At 39.3% G+C, this 22,691-nt stretch overlaps 1 protein-coding gene across 4 annotated transcripts; it reads left to right on the top strand.

Moving 5' to 3' along the window:
- Positions 1 to 162: 162 nt before the first annotated feature.
- On the top strand, positions 163 to 20,828 carry LOC117964714 (volume-regulated anion channel subunit LRRC8A). 4 transcript variants are annotated; one of them, XM_059005562.1, is made up of 5 exons: positions 163 to 476; positions 2,508 to 2,634; positions 6,920 to 7,039; positions 11,942 to 14,105; positions 17,027 to 20,828. In XM_059005562.1, exons 4-5 carry the CDS (start codon positions 11,949 to 11,951, stop codon positions 17,300 to 17,302), a joined length of 2,433 nt encoding a protein of 810 aa, XP_058861545.1. In that variant the 5' UTR covers positions 163 to 476; positions 2,508 to 2,634; positions 6,920 to 7,039; positions 11,942 to 11,948; the 3' UTR covers positions 17,303 to 20,828. The 4 variants fall into 4 exon arrangements, with proteins under 4 accessions (XP_058861545.1, XP_058861547.1, XP_058861544.1 ...); XM_059005561.1 differs by lacking the exon at positions 6,920 to 7,039 and having other exon boundaries at positions 164 to 476; XM_059005563.1 differs by lacking the exon at positions 6,920 to 7,039 and having other exon boundaries at positions 164 to 476; positions 2,513 to 2,634.
- The last annotated feature ends 1,863 nt before the right edge of the window (positions 20,829 to 22,691 follow it).

Below are 22,691 nucleotides of genomic sequence, written 5' to 3' on the forward strand. Positions count from 1 at the left end.
TGTCGAGTAATTAAGTCAACAAGCAACAGTTCATTGTATTTAAGGTAAACTAACTTGACTGTGGGTCAAAGTGCCTCAAATAGGGTGTTTTATGCCACTCACAAAGATGGCATCCAACGCTTCCCCTTTGAAAAATGGCAGCTACTCCATGACCTTAACAAAGATGTCTGCACCCATAAACATGTTGACTCTTATGTAATTTTTTGCTGACATGAATGACATGTTGTTCGTTTGCTGATTTTTTTCATGTGATTGCATTTGTTTTTTTTCATTCTGTAAATAAACGCCAAGTCGGATCAAATATTAACGGTAAAACAGGAGATATTTGAAGCGAGAGTACGGTGTTTTTTTTTTTTGTCTGTGACTCAACTTCCTGGGTGGAGATGCAGTGAGGGAGGGATAGTGGACAGTGAAAACGCTGCACCACCGAGAGACAAAAGAGGTACGAAAAGAAGGGACATATTTCAAACAAACCGGTGAGTTACCGATTTCTAATCTTTTCTGTTTTATGCTATGCTATGCGTATCTTTAAAAACAATATTATCAGTTATGTGTTATAACAACGTATCATTTTCGGTGACTGTTAGGCGATTCTACTTTTTAATGGATGGGGTGGTGCTGATTTCTGGAATTATGCTGTGCGATACCGGTATTTGAGAAACAGTAACATTTGTCTTGGACAACTTTACATTAACCCGAAAAGCGGCAGATGTAAGCCATTCCCCCAAATTCCCCCAAATTCCCCGATTGTACAAGAATGCATTTTAATCGAGGTGGTAACATCTGAACGTACAACCAACCTCAACAACAACCGACAACATCTTGCTGTTATGTCATGGTATGTCTGCGAAATTATTTGACTAATATTGTATTTCTTAATTTAATTTTATTGGAGAAGGGATTTTAGTTTAAGCACGAAGTATGTGACCTATTTAAAACGAAAGAAGATATCTGTCCAGTGTGTCGTACACTACAATATTATCATACATATCAATGTCCTGCATGCACAGTAGAGGCATACACTGGCATATTATTAAACGGTTTAATTGAGCCAGGTGTCAATATACTGTAACAAGTTAGCCCATACATTTGTATGATAGAAATAGCGGTACATCTGTGGCACAGTTAGATTATAATATCCAGTGTTTAACCATGGTATAGTGATGTTGTATTAAAATGCAGGGCTGTAAAATTAACTGCATATGCCATGTATCGCTGTTGTGTCTGTGATGTACTCGAAGGGCGGTCACAGGTGGATGTAGTCTTACAATATTACTGAATTTTAGTCGGTTGGTAACACAATTGAATTTCGACTACAGTAAACCGGTGGAAGGAAGTTGCAGATAATAATGTACCCTATGTAAAAGTTGTTGTATTTCGCTAGTCGTTTGTTCAAAAGTGATACAAAACCGTGGATGACATCATATGCATTTTTAAACATTGCTTTATACACCAACAACAAAATGAGCTTCTGTTACAGTGATGACTGTACTGACACTGAAGCGAGCGGCTGTACTGTATGGCAATATGCTTTAGTTTAAGAACAATGATTGGCAGCCTGTTTTCCATTAGTAACATTTTAAAAGTGGAAGTGAATATGCTAATAATAGGCCCTACTAAACTAATCGAATATACTGATATGTATATCTATGAGCATTGTTGCTGTTTTCAGTATAAGACACTGAAACTATTGGTTATCTTAGGGCAGTCTTTCTGTAAAGTTAAGTGAAAGAGTTGAAAGAGCGCTTGGGTAATGTCAGACTTGATAAGGAACCTGTCTTGTTAATACCAGTATCTTTCTGGATTAGATTTACACTGTCTTCACTTTCTCTGTGCTGATGAATCAGTAAGTAAGTGATGTCCTGTTTATCGGCAGAATTAGGTTTTTCTGAATTTTAATTTCTCCTGTTGGGGAATAGTGGGGATAGGGACACCCATATTTTGTTTTCACTTCTTTCTCTTTAAGAAGCTCTGTTGAAAATCGATATGATTACTCTAGCACGCAAGTCCTCAAAGGTCATATTGACCTACTTCTGCATCAGTAATCAGTAAGACTTTGAGTTCAATCAGTAAAGATTCAGAGAGATGGCATCACATGCTTTCCTTTACTTGTGTTTACAATATGTCTGGTATAATGTGTAGCGCATGAGCATCTGGGTGGTTTGATGGATGGTTAGTCATCATTGTAAGTTGGTGGGCTGAGGCAGCTTGTTTTCTGTAGTGTGTATGGTTCTTTATTTCTAATGTTAATAAAACTAACATTGGAAATTAAGAAATAGCTGTACAACACTTACGCAGATACAAAATTGACTTGTGCTATACAATACCATCCACAACTATACATCAATGTGCTGCTCAATGTACTTCCCTGTAATCAAACAAGCAATTTAATAACAGTCTCTGCAAGCCTACCTCCTTCACCCTTTCCGAGTGCTAACCCTGCTTATGCTCCCTTGGCCTCTTGCCTTCTCTTCAGTCTGGCTCTAACCTCTGCTCCTTTGCTTCAGAACAGGTATCTGCTCCCATGGCGTGGGGGGAGAGCAGAGTCCCTCGAAATTGTCGGGTTCACACACACAGGGACGTCATACGCTTACAGCACCCGGCACTGGAATACAGATAACACAGCCACCAGGGGTGAGTGTGCCATGCTTGAAACAAAGCCAGGATTGCAGTAGTTTCTGTTTCTATCAAGGCCAGGGTATAAAAGTCAAGTTGCATGGATGTAAATATGCCAGGAGCAAGGAAACATGCATGGCTGTTTTAACTTTTTTTTTTCCAAGCTATTTTCAAAAGTAACTGGAATAACATAAACTCCCGGAATTCTCTTCTTATGGCATTATTCCATATTACAAAGAATTTGATTATGGGAGTTTTCATGAGGTCATGGGTACCAAAAGCTTTTATTAAGATAATGGTTTAAATTTGACACGCTGTCATTCTCTTATTTTACATTGTAATACATACTGTCATGGTAATCTACATCTTCATGGTTGTGACCCCTGTTTGGCTTAGCTATAAAAAGCTATATCTTGGGAACTGCGCACCCAAATTTGATAAAACTTTGTTAGGACAGAAGAACAGAATCCCTTAGTTTTTTTAAGGTTAATCATTCATTCTATTTTGTTTTCCAGCAATACTCTATCCACCGTGACGTTTTAGGTTAAGCCTTTGTTAAACTAAGAAACTGTTTGCCAGACTGACTTGAACAGAAGACAGGTGCTCAGCTGGCTGGAGAGAATAATTTTTGGTTAAACAAATGAAAAAGGGAAAACAGAGACCATGGATAGCTCTGAAGATGAATATCAAGGACACGAAGGAATCGTATACTTTAGGGTTAATATAATGCACACCCTTTTTCTTTATTTCTGTCCTGTTTAATTTGTTTCTCTAGAACGTTGCCTTTTGAACATAAATAACCTGTAACAGATTGAAAAAGCAATGTTCGATGTGTGCAGTTGGTTATTTGAACTCCAGTATCTAGCACGTTGTTTTTTTTTATTGATTTGCACAAATGCCTATGTGCCCTTGCTTTATAGATATTTGTAACCCAGAGCTTTTGTACAGCATGTATTTGTAACAACCCATCTATTGTACAGTATAATGCTAAACTCAGCATCAAAGCTGTTTTGCAGTCATCTCCCAGCTGTTGTTAGTACTGCATCAATTTCCCAATTGCCTATGCAAACCACAGCTTCCATATACCCATGCAAATTATTTTTTACAATTGTGAACAGGGTCTGTGAAGGCTTTATAGCTTTGTTTATTGGATTTGAATTTCAGCCACCAGTCTCAAATCTTGAAACAGTTTGTTACAGCATAGCAGATTTTATAGACCTGTGTACAGAGATTCATGTTATAAATGGCAGCATTGTTGATTTGCCTGGGATACCAAGACCTTCTCCGAATGGTTCTTTATTCACAGGAGGTGGTTTTCTATTGAATATTACGACGGTCTGCTGAGATTCATTGTTTAGTGCCCATCTCGGATCAGATCAGATTTCTAATTGAGAAGAGTGCCTGATTAATACAAAGTACAAGAGAAAGTGGATGTTTATAGTTAGTATTTAAACCTTTTATAGACCTGTGGGGAAAAATACAAGCATTTGGCATTTCCCATTTGAAGACAAAGGGAATGCTGGCAGGCTAAAACACAAACATGAACGCTGGTGTAGCTAAAGGTACCTTTTCGTGGGAAACACTTGCTTAATTAGTAAACGTAATGAGATTTAATTAGCTAGGTCTGTTCTCTGACACATTCAGCATGATTTTCAAAAGGGGCAAAATAAGAACTAGGTTGCAAAGTGATTTCTAAAACCTGATTTGGGTCACTATGTGTATGGCTTTCAAAGGGTTTAGATGAAATTAGTCGTGTATTGACTTGTTGCCACTTTAAAAATATAAGTCAAGTGATGTGGTTACATTGTCAGGCTTTAAAAATCATTTTGCGGCCTAGTTCTTATTTTACCCCTTTTGAAAATCATGCTGATTTCTGTTTTGTATACAAAACTGCACTGGCATGCTTTCTAAGGGAGAAAAAAAAATTGGTTAGTGATATATGGTATTGTTAATGTAAAAGCAATTTTGGTAGGTTTCCAGGTTACCATTGTAATTTGTTACAATTTTCAGTAACACTGTGTAATGTACAGTCGAGGGAACAAGAGTGTTATGCTGAAGGCCCTTTTTTTAAGATTTAAATTAAAATCCATAGACTTGGTGACCATGGAACACAGGAATGTAGAGTTGTTCAGCCATGGATTTAATTAAACACACATTTTGCAATAGACTCCCTTTAAATACCTGTGATATCTGGTCTGTGGTTCATCCATTTAAGAATCGTTTTTTAAATCAGAACAGATTGTGCTGGATACAATTTTTTGTTGTAGCCCCTTCCTGAATTTTCACTTAAAGTCAATCGAGACATTTAGTCTGACGGGTGTTGACAAGAGTGGATCTGGTATAGGAAGTCTGGAGTTTAAGAGACGCAACGGCACTGACAACAAGAAATGTAAGCGTCATCAAGGCCATTATACATTGTCTTTACTTTGTTTACTTGTGTCTTGTATAAAGGATATAGACAGGGCTGTTTTATTTTTATTCCTCTGGCACGAGAAATATTTAACGTTTTTCCCCATGGGGGGGGGGGGGGGGAGGGGGGGGTCTCGTCTCGTCTCGTCTCGTCTCGTCTCGTCTCGGTCTCATCTTTATCCCATTTCGATGGTAATAATTACACAGTAAATGAAATGCTTAACAGGGTGAAACCAAAAGTCACAGTGACGATAATGGTATGTCCAAAGGTTCATTTTACAGCCAAATATTTAGGACAAGTGATCTCTAGACATAGCAGCCTGTATTTATATTACCTGCCTGTGGAACTATAAGAAAGAAATATGTCTAGACGGGTGGTCATTGAGTAAGCTTCACTGTACTTCCCCCTAGCCGGAAATGCAGTTTGCTGCCTATGGCTTTGGTATATGTGGACGTGGGAGGCTTGTTGATTTCAGCAGTGTTGTTTTTCAGAGGGTAGATGCTCCAATAACAATCTGGGAATAATTGAGCAAGCCAGACAATGAGTCTGCGATTCCGGTTTGTACTGGTGGGGTTTTGTAAGTGGCCCGAGTGTTTTTTTTTTTTTTCCTGTAGCTGTTTATGTTCAGGGTGATTGGGGGCCGTAGTGGGGTTTCTGCCAGTGGTGGAGAATATTTTTTTTTACAAGGACTTGAAAAGCCCTTTTAAAGTTCTCTCAGACAAAGAAGCTGTTTTACTTGAGGTAGAAAGGCTTACTGTTAACTGCTGAGTTCACATATTTTTAACAGCTTTTCTAACCAGGCAGAAAGAAGAACAGGAAAATGTCAAAAACAAGTCAGAATGGATCGTGTTTCATACTGTCGGCCAGTCCTTGAGATCCCAGTTGCAGAATGTGTGTGTGTGGGGAGTGTTCTCAAGGTCAAAGATTATTTATCAGCAAAACAGGTCAATCAATAAAAAAAGACCTGTCTGCCTTTGTTTAAATTAGTGAGAATTTTAGTTAAGCAGTATAAATCTGGCATTGTGTCAAATACATTTAAAGTAAAAATGTGCACAAACCCTGCCATAGGACTGTGCACTTTGTTCAACAACATTGTCTTGCTAGGAAACTTCAACCTGTGATAAAATGACAGTGAGTTAAATTTGCAGCTCTTTAACAAGCTGTTGAGTGAAACAAGTGGTGGAAACCAATTTCTGATGTCCAGCATCTGTGTGTGCTTTATCACAGAAGACGCTCAAAATACGAAGGAAAGAATCTATATTGGATTACATTTAGTTAAAATCCTCATTTTAATCCAGGACTCCTAGTGCTACTGGTATCAATTGTGTTACATGGTAGGTAGGTGGTAGGGTATCAAAATGTATAGACATAAAACACAGTACACATGAAGCCTCCATGCCACCAGGTTGCATCTGTAATGCGTTACCTGACATCAGGTACAAGGTTCTGTATTACATAGGAGGCTCCTGTGGGTATGCATGTCACACTTCAATCAAATTGCAGTGAAACATTGTAAAGACATTTTAATTTGATCAAATTAAAAGCACTTCATCACAGATTAACGTTTTACACTGATGACTGTGCTAGCCCAGACATTTCTCGTCTTCAGTTCCTTTATAAAGGTTTTACAGAAGACATTCCTTAACTCAGGAGAGGATCAGAATTTGGAGATTTATGAAGTTGCCTGCCTGTCCGTCCAACTAACACAACAACAGAGCACATTATTCATGTTATAAGTGAGAATCCCCAGCCGTTCAGGATCTTGCTGGAAGCCACACAGCTATCAAAGCTGTTTAAAAAGAAAAACAATGTAGATGGGTTGGGAAAATGTATAGCGGTGTGCCATAAGAACACATTTAAATTGTTCTCTGTTGGCCTGTTTGTCATTCACAGCAGCCCCTAATGGTTAAGGAAATATAGATCTGCCTTCAGCCAGCCACTAGATTGGGAATGAGAAACGTACTGTCATGCCTTAAAACGGCCAAGCTTCTGTAGAAGAATAATGTGCTACAGGTAAATACACATGTAAATGTTCACAGGTTGACTAACATTTATTGTACAAACAGAAGTGTTGTTTGTGTCCAGACTTGAATACGGTATGAATTTGAGAGGCTCCTAAAACAACAGTAGGGTATTCAAACCGGGAAGTGCTATGAATAGTGCAGAGGAAGCTGGAGTTTTGTTGGACGGGGAAGAAAGACTCTGTAAATTACCAAAATTAGAAACATCATTGCAGCAGTTCTGTGATGGCAAAAAAAGTGTGTGTTTGTCCAATATTGCTGTCAGGAATAAAAGTGTGTTTCTTTAACATTAAACCTGTTACTTTGTTTTTCCTCATACCCCCCCCCCCCCCCCCCCCCCCCACCCCATCACCTCTTTCCATTCTCTGTGGGCAGGGAACTCTGGTTACACAACCTTGTGGATTTTAGCACCAGCCTGCAGATCAGTAACACAGAGGGGGGCTGTTTCATTGTGCAGAACTGGTTACACATTTACTCCATCATACAGACTTGTTATCACTTCTAAACTTGTGTTGCTTTTCAAGTGCTTTATCTCGAATGACGTGGGCAAAGTGTATTGAATGCCTTTTTTTTACACACCCATATTTAGGTGTGAACTTTCAGCACATCTACAGTGTTTATACTGTTGAATGCGTGTTTCTGTGCTTGTGAACAACTTGAAAAGCACTTTCAAAGTAGAAAGCACTTGTCTATTAACAGATCTATGAGCATAAACGTTTGCGAGAGCACATTGCTGTTTCTGTGACTGTTATGCAAACACCGTTCTAGCTTTATTGATGTTTTAGTATTTCTAGTTTTATAAAAATATATATATATATATATATATATATATATGTAATGATGATAATGAAAAAGCCATTTATTTATTAATTAATTAATTATAGCCTACACACACAGTATAACAGGTTATGGTCAACCTCCTAGACTACATGTAAAGGCTATACATGGGAATAAAATCTACTTTATTTTGCTGGGAACAGTAATGCTGAAGAAGCTTGTAGAATGCAGTGAACAGATTTGGTGTAACTGTGTTCCTCAGTATTTTATTGCATGATTAATGGGTCAATAAATCCCCTCTGGGACACCAGCCATATTAACGCAGGGTTAAAATGTGGCTGTATTTATTTCTGCTTGTACTAGATCATTGAAATAGACCCCCTACTACCAAATGTTTTGTAGCTGATATTTGCTTTTCATGCAACGTTTAAGCTTTAAATACTTAAAACAAGTGTGAGTAGCATTGTACACGCTGCAGAGGTGAGGTGTGGTGAAGAGCAATACCTGTGTGTGGTACGCTGGGAAGTGCTGTTTCTTTTTGTTTTCAGTGGCATCCAGGATATATCTCTGCAGTGTGTCTCTTTTCTAATACACAAATACACTAGAATCCACACAAACAACAATATCGATGACAAGCCAATGTTCCCTTTTATTTATTTATTTTAGCTTGCCTTGCAGGGAGTTTTAGATGTGGACAGTGCTTGCATTTGCACAGTTTTCATGAGAAAAGTACATTCAGACTTGAGTTATCTTGAAAGGCACCTTACTGTCTGTTTATCTTTGCCATAATGCCATGTTTTTGCAGTGGAGGGCATTGTATAGACACAAGCTTACTCAGCTACTTGGACATTAACACAGTATGTTAATGGGAAACACTTACATTTTATTTTCTTGCCTGTTTTATTACCCTGTCCTCTGTGTTCTGTATCTGTATTGTTGAGGCAGGGAAGAAAATTCGTGTTGCACTGTGCATTAAAACTCACAGATTATCCATTGTGCAATGTTGTAGATCAGACTATGTTTAATTTATTAGTACACAAAACTATACATACTTCAATTTTGACTTATTCCTGTTGGCCTTGAACGCATTGGATTAAGCTGTGTTGGCTGGCCATAATAAAATACAGATTTTTTTAATGAAGTGTAAAATAGAGCTACTATTTATTAAACTTCCATCTGTACTATACAGTATAGATGGGGCTCTTCGTTTTCAATTATTTAGTTTTTGGTCACATGATGTCCCTTTTAAAGTTATATTGAGCCGACTCTGTTTCTTAATAAAACTCTTCGAAAAGCATCGATTGTGAAACAAGATCGCTCTTGTTTTTTCTTCCCTAACTTGAATGAGACTATGATTCTGTTTTATCATTGATGATGTTTAAAAATGATGTTTTATTCAAACCGAACACAAAAATCGAGTTCAGTTAAATTGCTTTTCCCGGATTTAAAATCTTCATGACTCGTTGCAAAAATGTTATAACCTGTTTTGCAAATAATAGTTTCCTCTTAATTACAATTTCATTAAATCAATGTAACTTCACTCTTTGTTTGCGATCGGTTTGAATTAAAAATAAAGAGCTGCTTTTTTATCTTTTACATTATCAATGAAACCGACTCACAGTCTCAGTCAAGTTACGGGAGAAAAAACTAAAGTCAACTTGTTTCACAATCAACACTTTTCCAAAAGTTTAATTGAACGGAGTCAGCTCAACGAAAAGGGACATCACGTGATCAAAAATAAAACCTGAAAACAAAGAGCCGTAAGAATAGTATGTAAATTGTGGTGGCGTGTTACAATGAGGTGGTTACTTTACTGTCCACATTGTAATGGCAGAGATGTAATGGCCTCTGTTGTGATTTAATCCACTTTGCATCGAGTCAATACATTTTCTGAAGTGTAGCATTATCTATCTAATTGTTTTATTGTTGTATTAGAAGTGATATGGGTATTGGATTATTGGTACTCCACACTTTCAGTGTTGTAATAAAGTTTACATTGATACTTTTAAACTAAGTTTGGTATATGTCAGTATTAATAAGAAGATTTTTTTTTTCTTGTATTGGTTAAATGTAGTATTTTATATATGCAGGTCAGATTTGCATTGTATCATTTACCGTGAGGCTCGATGTATGTTTTAAGGGACAGGTCAGCAAACCACTGCTCTTTTTACATGCCTAAAATCTTCTAAATTCTTATGTTTAAAAAAATCTAAAATAAAATTGGATTGACCAAAAAAAAAAAAAGCACAAATGAATATATTCAATTGCAGGAGTAGTTTCACAAGGAATTGAATAGTATTTAATCCAAGGCAAGGTACTGACTAACAATAACTAAGGTGTACAGTAAGCAGGAGCTTTGACATAATTGCAGAGTAATTATTAAGAAATTGTATAGCCCTATAGTTTTTAGTTTTTCCTTTTTAAAACCAGGAGCAGTAAAACAAAGTCTTTGGTTGCCCACGACCTCATTTTCTTTGCTGTGGTCACCTCAACACGCTGCTGTCTCTGATAGTATACTGTGAATAGGCCTGAGATAGAAAGAAGAACTTGTGCAGTTTAAAGACACGATGTCTCAGGAAGTGAAGGAGGCTCGTTGGTGCATGTCTTGTTTTGAAGAGGGAGGGGTTGGCATTTTCAGATGGACCTAACTGTGTGATCCAGTGTAGAGAAAAGCTGCATTACTAACTCTGCAGAGGCTGGGTGTGTTTGGGAAAGGGTTTGAGCTGCCATTAACGCTTGCACGCAGGCAGATACGCACAGAGCAGGCACTGTACATCACAGGGGAACTGTTGCATAAGCCATCTTAGCAACAAGAAGAGGGGGGTGGGGACTATGATGTCAACTTGTGTGGTAAGTCTTTGTGCTCTGAAAGACTAGTTAACTTTTATACAATTGCTGTACAGTGCCTCAAAATGTCTTGTTTTTTTTCATGCATACTGTAGCTTTGATAATTAAGTTCTTTTTTTCCCCCCCAGCTGCTTCATGTGGAACTTTGGCTGGTTCTTTTTATCCCAAATGCAGACTTAAGAATTTTTGACAAGGTTGAAACAACACTCAGCTATCAGGATATAATAAGTGGTACATGAGGTTTGAATATTTGCCACACCATTCAGGATTACAATACAAATACTTACATTATAGGGCGAGGCAAATACTTGGCATCGTTTTTAAAAGGGAGTAGCAAAAAACGAAATAAAAGATTGAAGTGATCAGTTGTTTCTTGATGCCATAAAGATGCCCTGTGTTAGAGATTTAGAATACCGGTCTCTCTCTCGCTCCAAAAACGTTTCCCTAACATGAACACGTAGTGGTTGCTTAATTAGACATAATGTTACGCCTCACATGATTGTACAGGGCATAAATTGAAAGAGACTTGATTCCTTAACACCTGGCAGCCCTCTGCTGCATTTCCTGCTTCGTCGTGTACACTAATGTCTTTTCTTTATTCTAATAGCAGCAGCTTTGTCTGCAGTTTGAATGTTTTGCTTATGCAGTTTTGGGACACACGTGCGCAGATGCAGAAAGATATCAGTGTAAATTACAATTGCATTTTAAAACAATGTTCTACGTGGAATGTACCATAAGTGATGGGTAACAAACAGGTTTCCTGTTGTGAAAGTTATTTTGAAGGGATAAATAATGGATAGCCAACTGTTTTAAGTCCGAGCTGGTGCTTAAAATTGAGACATCTGCTGGACAGGTGTTTTCATCTGCTATGTAAAATGTACAATGTGGAACACATGGGCACGTGTTATGTTTGACATTTGCATACTTTTATATGCCTTTGATGCATGGCTGTCTGAAATAACTAATAACTGGAATATTAATTATGTTATGTTTTACATTTACATTATGTACATCCATTTGTTAATGTGTTGATTTGAAAACAAGAAAACTGGCCTTCTTTCACCTTTACGATGTTGTACCAATCAGTGGCAAGTAACTCCTGCCTTGTGTATTTTAAAAGCTGATTGGAATTAAATTTTCCCTTCATCTTGGGTGCTTTACATTCATACATTTTTTAATTTGTTTAATATGTGGCCTTTTGACTCTAACATGTCAAGTGGTTTAGTAATACTAAAGCTTTAACACTACCCTTTTGTGTGTGCATTTACAGGTAAACCATGATTCCCATCACTGAGCTTCGTTACTTTGTTGACACCCAGCCGGCGTACCGAATTCTGAAACCATGGTGGGACGTCTTTACCGATTACATCTCTATTGTCATGCTGATGATCGCTGTCTTCGGGGGCACCCTGCAAGTCACCCAGGACAAGATGATCTGCCTGCCGTGCAAGTGGGTGGTCAACAAAACTTGTGACGACACTCTGAGGCTCCCTACTGACCCCGTCGCCCACCTGTACGCCAATTCCACCATCACCCCTGTCCTTCCACTCCCGGAACCCAAAGGGATAAAGTACGACCTGGACCGCCACCAGTATAATTATGTGGATGCTGTGTGTTATGAAAACAAACTGCACTGGTTTGCTAAGTACTTCCCTTACTTGGTGTTGCTGCACACACTAATTTTCCTGGCCTGCAGCAACTTCTGGTTTAAGTTCCCCAGGACTAGCTCCAAGCTGGAGCATTTTGTGTCCATCCTGCTCAAATGCTTTGACTCTCCCTGGACAACGCGCGCCCTGTCGGAGACAGTGGTAGAGGAGAGTGACCCGAAGCCGGCCTTCGGGAAAATGAACGGCTCTATGGACAAGAAGGCTTCCTCGGTGAGCGAGGACGTTGAAGCCAGTGTGCCCATGCTCCAGAGGACTAAGTCTCGCCTTGAGCAAGGGATTGTGGACCGCTCCGAAACGGGAGTCTTGGACAAAAAGGAAGGGGAGCAGGCCAAGGCACTTTTTGAGAAAGTGAAGAAGTTTCGCACTCATGTGGAGGAAGGGGACATTGTATACAGACTCTACATCCGGCAGACCATTATCAAAGTGATCAAGTTTGTGCTGATCATTTGCTACACGGGGTACTATGTGAACAATATCAAATTTGATGTGGACTGCATTGTTGATATTGAGAACCTCACGGGTTATCGCATGTACCGCTGTGCCCACCCTTTAGCCACCCTCTTTAAGATCCTGGCTTCCTTCTACATCAGTCTGGTGGTTGTCTACGGGCTGATTTGTATGTACACCCTGAGCTGGATGCTTCGTCGCTCCTTGAAGAAGTACTCCTTTGAGTCTATCAGAGAGGAGAGCAGCTACAGTGACATTCCAGACGTGAAGAACGACTTTGCGTTCATGCTACACATGATCGACCAGTACGACCCCCTCTACTCCAAACGATTTGCTGTCTTCCTCTCGGAGGTGAGCGAGAACAAGCTGCGGCAGCTGAACCTCAACAATGAGTGGACGTTGGACAAGCTGAGGCAGAGGATCACTAAGAACTCCCAGGAGAAGCTGGAGCTGCACCTCTTCATGCTGAGTGGGATCCCTGACACTGTGTTTGACCTTCTTGAACTGGAGGTCTTGAAACTGGAGCTGATCCCGGATGTCACCATCCCACCAATCATTGCCCAGCTCATAAGCCTGAAGGAGCTCTGGCTTTACCACACGCCGGCCAAAATTGAGGCCCCGGCTCTAGCCTTCCTGCGGGAGAACCTCAAGTCCTTACATATCAAGTTCACCGACATCAAAGAGATTCCTCTCTGGATTTACAGTCTGAAGAACCTAATGGAGCTCTACTTGACGGGTAACCTGAGCGCAGAGAACAACCGCTACATCGTCATTGATGGCCTACGGGAACTCAAGCAGCTTAAGGTCTTGAGGCTAAAGAGCAACTTGACCAAGCTTCCTCAGGTTGTGACGGACGTGGGGGTTCACCTGCAGAAGCTGTCCATCAACAACGAGGGCACCAAACTGATGGTCATGAACAGCTTAAAAAAGATGGTCAACCTGACCGAGTTGGAGCTGATCCGGTGCGACCTGGAGCGAATTCCCCACTCCATCTTCAGCCTTCACAACCTCCAGGAGATTGACCTGAAGGACAACAACCTGAAGACCATCGAGGAGATCATTAGCTTCCAGCATCTTCACCGTCTCGTCTGCCTTAAACTGTGGTACAACCAAATTGCCTACATCCCCATCCAGATTGGCACCCTCACCAACATGGAGCGGCTTTACCTGAACCGGAACAAGATTGAGAAGATCCCCAGCCAGCTGTTCTTCTGTCGCAAGCTGCGCTTCCTTGACTTGAGCCACAATAATCTCACCTCCATACCAGCAGACATTGGCTTCCTACAGAGCCTGCAGTACTTTGCTGTGACCGCTAACAGAGTAAGTAATTGTCCATATCATGTTGTTGCTTGTTTTTTTTTCCTCCTGTTACTTTTTTTCCTTACGCAACAGTTGGTGCCAATTATTGAGGCATTGGCCTCCTCTTACACAGAATGCGGTTTCCACATCCATTCTGCACACATTGTTTTAGAAGTAGAAAGGCCAGCAAGATGTTATCCTGCTATCATGGTGTTCAATTTCTGTAGAGTATACCTGCCAAAAGCTGTAAAAAGAGATCATACAAACAATACATAGGTACATGGGTAACCTACTGTAGAAGTAAAATCCTTTTACATTCTCACCAGCACTTCTGAATAATATAAAGTACCACCTTGTGATAATCAGTGTGGAATTGGTTCAATTTAATACAAACTTACAGTATAATGCCTATTGTGCTTTAATTGCAGGTTGAGCTGTGTGTTATTGCTAATATGCACATAGTTGTGCGTAGTAACTGGAAGATTTAACAAAAACTGGTTGGTTGCTGTGCCTTGTAGTGATCTATTTTTTCAAAAGTTAAGGCTTGGTTGACCTCTGTGAAAATGTACTTGCATAAGGCACTTGCTTTATTTTGGGTTATATCTGGCCAGGATATTGTGTAAAAGCAGAGTTATTAGAAATTGGGTGTTTATTGGCTAATCTGTGGCAGCATCCGAAGCTGCTGATCTGGTTTAAATGGCTGGCAGTCAGACATCGCTGTGGGTAGCTAAATTATAAACGTGAAAGGAATTGAAAAGCTAGAAAGGTTCAGTTGATCTCAATCCATGTTCTCTTGAGGTCAGAAGTGCATTAACTAACAAAAAAATTATTTTAGTTCAAGGAATCCCTGAATCTGTATGCATCCAAGTTATCTGGATGCAATGCAGCTCAGTTGTCTTAAAGAGGTAGTTTTATAGTTAATTTCCACTTTGAATATGGATAAATGTATCTTGTATAGCGTGTATAAAATGGGCAGTTCTATAATAGGTCCTTTTTAATAAAAAAAATTATAATATTTTAACATGACCGTTTACAGTGCTACAGTAGCGGATTCTATTACTAAATGCTGCCCCTGTTCCTGGGAATTGTGCACAGCTCTGTATTAGATGCTGTACTGTGGCCTGGTGCCTGAGAGAAAGATGGCCCGTAGCCAGTTAACAGCTCATTTGCAGGTAGGGCTCACATCACCTCTTTCCTGCAGAGCAGGTTTATGAATCGCTATGTTGATCAAGGTACATTTGCTCCCTTGTTGTTTTGCCATTCAATAATTTGTGGTTCGGCCAGGTTAATGGTAAATTGTACTATACTTTACTGTACAAGGACCCTTTGCTAATTCACTACCCTCCATATCAAGTCAGATAGCGAAAAACCAGTCTGGAAAAAGTTTGTCATGTCATCCATTTCCTCGTTCTTGTCCAACAGCAAACAGGACATGCACACTTACACTTAAAGTGAGAGTGATCTTGGAAGGCTTTCTGAATAAAGTTTGTATCCCAAAGGCAGGATTAAACTTGAAGAATGACATCTGTGAGGGCATGTTTAGTCGTTTGGTTTTATTTACAAAACAGCTACAAATTATCTATGGCATAAAAAGCATTCCACTTTACCCCCAATTTGCTAAAGCTCACAAATCATGGGCAAGAATCCCAGTCGGGAAGTGGAGGAGTCTTTCCAACAAAGTGAGCTACTCCTTTATCCTGGGATGATTGGACTTCTTTTCAGTGAAATCATCTGCTACTGTATAGCTATGTTTTAATGAATTCATTTGAGTTTTCTGTGGCACTATTATCATGATTATTATTGGATTAATTAATTAACAGAAAGCTGCGGGAGCCTACAGTACTTAACATTTCATTTTAATTAACCTGGTATCGCTTTTCTTGCCATCTGTGTCTTATTTTTTATTTTTGGTTCCTTGGTTTTCTGTTGCTTCCACTTTGTCTGCATTATCCTGGTCTAACCTTTTACTGCATTGCACACATGGCCTTGAAGAGCAGACAGTGTGTAAACCTGGCATTGCAGCTGTTCAAGGTACACCAGATCAATGGATAACTGGAAGACATAGTTCATCATTGCAGTGCATGTTTTAGCTTTCAGAAGCAAACTGCTACAGCTGGTACTGACCTGCCTGGCTGTGAAATACCTAATCCCCAGAAGGCTGGAAGGCATATCACAAACACCATACTACAGAAAAACATCCATTTTTCGTTCACTCCAGTTTCTCCCCCGTTGTAATACTATACCCTGGTCCTCTTTTGAACCACTGTAACCAATGCTTACCTTTACCTGAAAATGTCGTACAATATATGTAAGGCTTTGTAGATTGGTGATATTTTGTTTTAGCTTAGTTCTTGAGCCATCCAAAATGTCAATCATCTGCATCTAAGGTGAATCTAGGCTAGTGTCTTTGGTATAGCCAGTTGTAAGCTGGGGTTGGGGGTGGGGGCTGCTAGAGACTCCAGTTGTATCCTGTTATTGCCTTTGGATACACAGTAAAAAAGAAAGCTGCAACATTGAAGGAATCTCTCTATAAAGTGTAAATTGGCTGTTCATACCTGTAATTGGATTTGGTTTATATTATTTACAAGAATCTGTATCTTCTAAAAAGAAGCTGAACTGGCAGTGACAAGACATTCTTCTGATGTAGTTGGGGTGGTTATTTCTTTATTTCCAAGTATTTATTTTGATTTTTTCTCTGTAATGGATGCTGAAACTACTGTTGTGAGTATAAATACTTATGGGCAGAGTGACCTAGAAAAGGTCTGGTTTGGTCAGTGCAATTACTTTCAACGGTACAGGAAAAAAAAATGAAATGGTAATGAAAAGGAATTGCTTCTTAATAGCTTTGGTCATAAGGACATGTTTTCTTACAGCTAACAAATCCAGTGTGACTGTATTGCCGCTAGGTTCTGGAGTTGACTGGGATTGTTTCTGTGTTTCAGATTGAGGCTCTCCCACCCGAGCTGTTCCAGTGTAGGAAGCTGCGGACCCTGAACCTGGGCAACAACTGCCTGCAGTCCATGCCCTCCCGTATCGGAGAGCTGGCCAGCCTGACCCAGCTGGAGCTGCGGGGGAACCGGCTTGAGTGCCTCCCTGTGGAGCTGGGCGAGTGTCGGCTGCTGAAGCGCAGCGCCGTCATTGTGGAGGAGGACCTCTTCAGCACGCTGCCCCCTGAGGTCAAGGAGCAGCTGTGGAGGGCTGACAAGGAGCAGGCCTGAGCAGCAAATAGGTAACCGACAAAAAAAGAATGCAAGCGAGAAGGCAAAAACGTGAATCGGGGAAAAAAAAAAAAAAGACCCACCCGCCTGGGAACGGAAGTCCTGAGAGAAAGAGAAGGGGGTCTGAACAACAACAACAACAACAAAAGACAGCTTCTGGGTCCTCTGGGTCCTCTGGGTCTGGAAGTACGAGGAACACGGACACTTTTCGGTTATGCACAGCAGGAGGGAATCTGTCATAAGGGAAAGTAAGGGAGCAGTCCAAATGTTATTGGAACTGAGGGAATAACCCTTTCTCTGGAACGGAGGGATGACTTTCGGCGCTGCCATGTAGCAACCATGACAACAGTTAACCTACAAATGAAACTGCAATTCAGACTTTTGACAGATTTACAGAGCAGCTCGCAAAGAGGTGTTTTGACAGCTCTGTAGTTAGAAACTCATCTGTAACTGATGAGGAGGAAACCTCTCACTTTCAGTTGTATTGGGTTTTCAAGGGGAAAGGATTATTTTACTTTAGCAACTGAGGTTATATGCACAGCAGAGCACGACTTCATCAGTTAGAGCCTTTAATCAGTACAAAAGTACAGATGGAATCCTTGTCTGGGCTCTCTTAAAATTGCTGTTTTTGGGCGCTAATGGGGCTGCGGTTGTCAAAAGCGTGCTGCAGGTGTGGCAAAGAGAAACAAACCTGGATCGTTCCACATCAAATGGACCAATGATCCCTACCTCATCGTTTCAGATTATTTTGATATTGCATATTAATGTACCTAGAAGTGTTTTAGATGAATCCCAAAGTATCAGCCCTCAACTTTTTAAAGTTAAGTTATAGGGGTTACCTTGACGTGTGTAAACGAGCACTGAAAGGGATCATGTTTGAGAGGTCAGATCTTTCAAAGTATTCGCAATATCTTCTTGCAAGTACAAGTACATTTTTATTGGTATCATTGTAGTTTTTTTTTCTACATTTGGTGCCATTGCATAAACATTTGTGGTCCCTTTTCAGTGCTTGTTTTCATCTGTAATGAGAGTTGAGAGCTAATATTTGGGGATTCTTCCTAAAACACTTCAAGGTATGTCCATATATCTAAAGAATCTGAGATGGTGAGGTGGGGAAGATCCCAAAATGTAGTCCATTTGGGGAGGAATGTCCCATCTGCATTTGGTCTAAAGAACACTAATTTTCTACCGTCTTCACAGCAGGAGTGAGGATCCCATGATATTGTAGCTTTATGACAAATTGCATGTATACATAGAGCAGTGGTAGTGGCAGGGAAAGTGCATGGTAAAGGAAAAGCCGTGTGTTGAACCCACTTGAGGTGATCGCAGTGGTTCACAGTACTTGACCATGATACTGTACCTGTGTTTGTGTGAATAGCAAGAGAGCATTTCTACTGGTATACTTTGTGTGTAACTTACTGCATTATTTTAATGTCCCCCTTCGTGGTTTGTTTTATTTAATGAATTCTGTACCCAGGATAGTCCTACTAAATCGCCACATCTTGTTTACTGGAAAGCATTCCTGATTATGTTTATAAGATCCCAGATCTTATATATATATACACACTATATGTAAAGAGTTAAAATATCAAAGCATAAAAACAGTAGCATATTGTGATAGTCTGTTTTGACACCCATATATTTTTAATCCAGCATGCAGGCTTAAAGGGGCTACCCTGTGTTCATGTTTTCAGTAATAAAATGTACTTGGATGGAAATGTTGGTTGCTAAATGTAGAGCACATGTGCTGTTTTGGCCGTCACAGGTTGTATGAAAGGTTCTGAGCTGTTGGAATGCCAACATTTGCAAAGGTTCCGTATCATCCACTAAATCTTTTGGCAGTATTGATCTTGGTGTTCCAGCCGAACTTTCCAAAGAGAGAGGTTTATTTTTATTTAGAAGCGAGCTAGCATCATCAAAAATGTTTTATACATATAGTATTATTTAAACAAACAAGCTGAATACTGCACAATGTAACAGCTCAGAGAGGCGTTCTCACTGTCATCAGGCAGCAGTCGCTGGTTATGATTTAAAATTCCCCAAAATATCAGGTGGGTCAACTTGGAAACCTTTGCACACCAATGACTGCAGAGGATCCAGTTCCTGGTGTTTTGGTCACTTATTGCTGATTGCAATAACCAGTGTTTGCCTTAAGATGAGTACGCTGTAAATGTGTAGTGTATATCTGGGGTGTTTTGAGGCCAGTATGATTTTAATATATATACTTTTAAGCTTTTATGTTTTTAGCAAGACCCAATCATCATAACAGCACTCCATGTCTAAACACTGAATCATTAAAAAGGCTGGTAATTGAAAATGGGCTAAATTTCATGTGATTCATAATTTGTTCTTGGAGCTCATTTCTCTCGAATCAACTACAGATTTAGCAATACTATGCCATTTTATTGATATATTATTATTATTATTATTATTATTATTATTATTATTATTATTATTATATCTCATCTTTATAAATCATTCAAATAATACAGCTCAGGGCACTATGTTAGATGGCGTCCCAGTGGCTGGAATGTTAAGGGTTAAACAATGACTCTCCTATTTGGGAACTAGAGGGGGGGGGAGTGGAGAAGGCATATTGTAAATGCAATTTTTATGAACAAATCACCCCCTCTCCCTTTTCTGTTTCCCTCCTGTAACCGGCTTCCTCCTCCAGTTCAATCGCTTATGTAAACCCCTATGGAAACTCCACTGCTGTTTGGAATAGGTGTGTGACTTTGATCTGTATTTCTGCTATTGGGTGTATTTATCAACAGACTGTGACATTCCCAAAGTGGAAGGATCAAGAGGATTTGTGCTCGGGCGCAAGAAACCTACTTTTTTGCTCCGTTGCAATACCGTAGCAATCCAAACTGGAGCCATGCGTACACCTGAATACGAACACTTAAATCAAACAGATCCAAGTTCAACAGAAGGAAAAACCAGCAGATAGTATTAAGACTGTGTTCTACAGTAATTAATCAAACTTGTATATCCTTGGAGTGAAAACAAATAATATACAGTAACCCCCCCCCCCCCCCCCCCCCACCCCCCCGAATCGATGTGCAACAATAGCTGTTGATTTGCTGTAAAACCGATACGCTTGATGGAATGGGGGGAGGGAGGTGTTGCTTTCTTTATCTAGTAACTTATTTCCCTAGTTGCCAGTTAAAACGTATTCACACTTTTCATGGCTAACTGAGAGAGTAGATGCTCTGAGAAAGCACTGAATTTACACACCCGTGTTTTCGTAAACCAAGTGCACCAGTGCTTAATAGTGAACATGCTTGAACAATACTTTAAACTAAAACACTGATGGACTACTGCACACTACAGTGGACTAATAAACTGGCTAGTGCATAAATGGTAACACCAGTTTGTACAGAAACACATCATTGCACACTTGCATATGCTCTGTGAAATATTGTTGCATAATAATGTCTTGTACTTTGTAACGCACCAGAAAGTGCAATACAGAACACCATTCTTTAACAGTTTTCAATAAACCATACTTGTCCATTAATGTAAATGCAGCACTGTGTCTCTCTATTTGAATGTGTAGAAGTCTTTTGAAAGCACTGTTCATCTCCCAAGCCTAGTTTAATAATATAATTACAACTGGTGTATGATTTTATATAATGCAATATGTATGTAATAGGTGCTATGGAAAAGATAGAACCTATCGTTTGGAATACATTTTAGTTTGTCACCACAAGTAAATGCTGGTGGCACATACAGTATGCTACAAGGGCAGTGTGAATTCTAGTGCAAGCCAATGAGAATATATGAGGAATACCTGTTTTAATAGTGCATAGAAAATCTGCTTGACAGGTACTGTCTAATTCGATCAATGCATTTCTTTAGCATACAGCAGGATAATGTGTGTTTATTGTTTTGTGTGTCTGATTTGTAAAGTTTAGCCTGAGATAGAAAACTTTCACAGTGTAGCTGAAATTATTACAATTAAAACTACTAAACTGATGTCATTCTTAAGGCAGATTCTTTTAAAAACAGCACATTTTGACACTGAACTGTAGAATTGTAAAGTGCTTGTATTGGATTTGGTACATAGGAGACTATGCAGTAAGAGTGTGTCTTGCAGCTTAAAAGATCTGCAAGAGAAGCCATAGATCATGAACTTCTAAAGGTGAGGCTTCCATTGTCTGCATCAAGAGCGTCAAAGACTTGCTGGATGTGTGTGCAAATGCTTTGTAGGTTGTTGGCGGGAATAGCAAGTGAAATACAGTATTCTACTGCTTTAAAAAAAGTTAATTACAGATTAAAAGAAATATCTTAGTCGTGCATCACTTTTCTAAAGACACTAATATATTAACATTGATTCTACCATTGCATTAGATTGCCAATTCCTAACTTGTGTTGCGTTGTTTGGTTTTACGATCAAAGATAAATGACCAAGGACTTATTCAGACTGAATTCTCAGCTGAAAGTATTGAAGGTCACATCCTATTTTTAAGAAAGTGCAAAGGCACATTTTCTAGAGAAATAAAACAATGGCGAAATCTGTAAAACTAATAAAAAATAATAACTTGGTTTCAATGATTCTAGTCCTAGTTTTGCAGTTAAATATTTTATTTCTTATTTATGTCAAAATAGGTTCCATGTCTTTATACTATTAGTCTTGAATATTCAATACATATATTTGTTGTGAGAAAGTATCTGTACTGTATATAGGATAAAATGCATAGTTCACCTCAAGGTCTCTAAGTCGTGTGTGCTAAATGACTAAATAATAATAATTATAATAATAAAAAAAGCCTCTCTCTAAAGATTGGTTGACAGTCTAACAAATACCTGTTTCTGCAGTTTAATTAGGAGGCCAGATGAAGGAAAAGTACCTGTTTACTGTACTATGTACCAATTTAAAGGCATTTTCTCAATACCAGTTTCACCTGCCACAGGTGTTCTTATAACCTGCATAGATCCACAGCAGTCCCGTCTATCATTCTCAGGTTATTCTGACTGCTGTACTAGTGATGTTCTGGTAATTGTGAATAGAATAATGTAGAGTTGTCTTTCAGAATTGTATGTAACTGCTAAGGGAAAGGAATTCTAGATGGCACATGGACTCACCTGTATCCCCAACATCTTGTGATCACTTGAAGACCGCACTGGCTAGCTGAAGTGCCAAACTGGTCATCGCTCACACCAGTCGAGAAATATAGTTTCTTTTTGTTATTATTTTTAACTACATACTGTACTGTATTGCATTTATTTTTTTAATTATGTTGCCAAAACTATCTAAAGGGATCACTGGATGATTTAAAGGACATTATCAAGCAATGCAGAATGGTTTTGTGCCAGTTCTTACTGTGCAGTTTTAAGCAAGAGCCTAAATAAACCCTACAATACAATCATCGTCTATGAGAGAATG

This window comes from Acipenser ruthenus, chromosome 31, assembly GCF_902713425.1.
Source record: "Acipenser ruthenus chromosome 31, fAciRut3.2 maternal haplotype, whole genome shotgun sequence".
NCBI classification, from domain to species: domain Eukaryota; kingdom Metazoa; phylum Chordata; class Actinopteri; order Acipenseriformes; family Acipenseridae; genus Acipenser; species Acipenser ruthenus.

Bases quoted from the DNA above. Each gene is read 5' to 3' on its own strand.
- LOC117964714 (XM_059005562.1), top strand. From the start codon at position 11,949: ATGATTCCCATCACTGAGCTTCGTTACTTTGTTGACACCCAGCCGGCG. The intron at 14,106-17,026 runs GTAAGTAATTGT...TCTGTGTTTCAG, and splicing joins TTGCTGTGACCGCTAACAGA to ATTGAGGCTCTCCCACCCGA.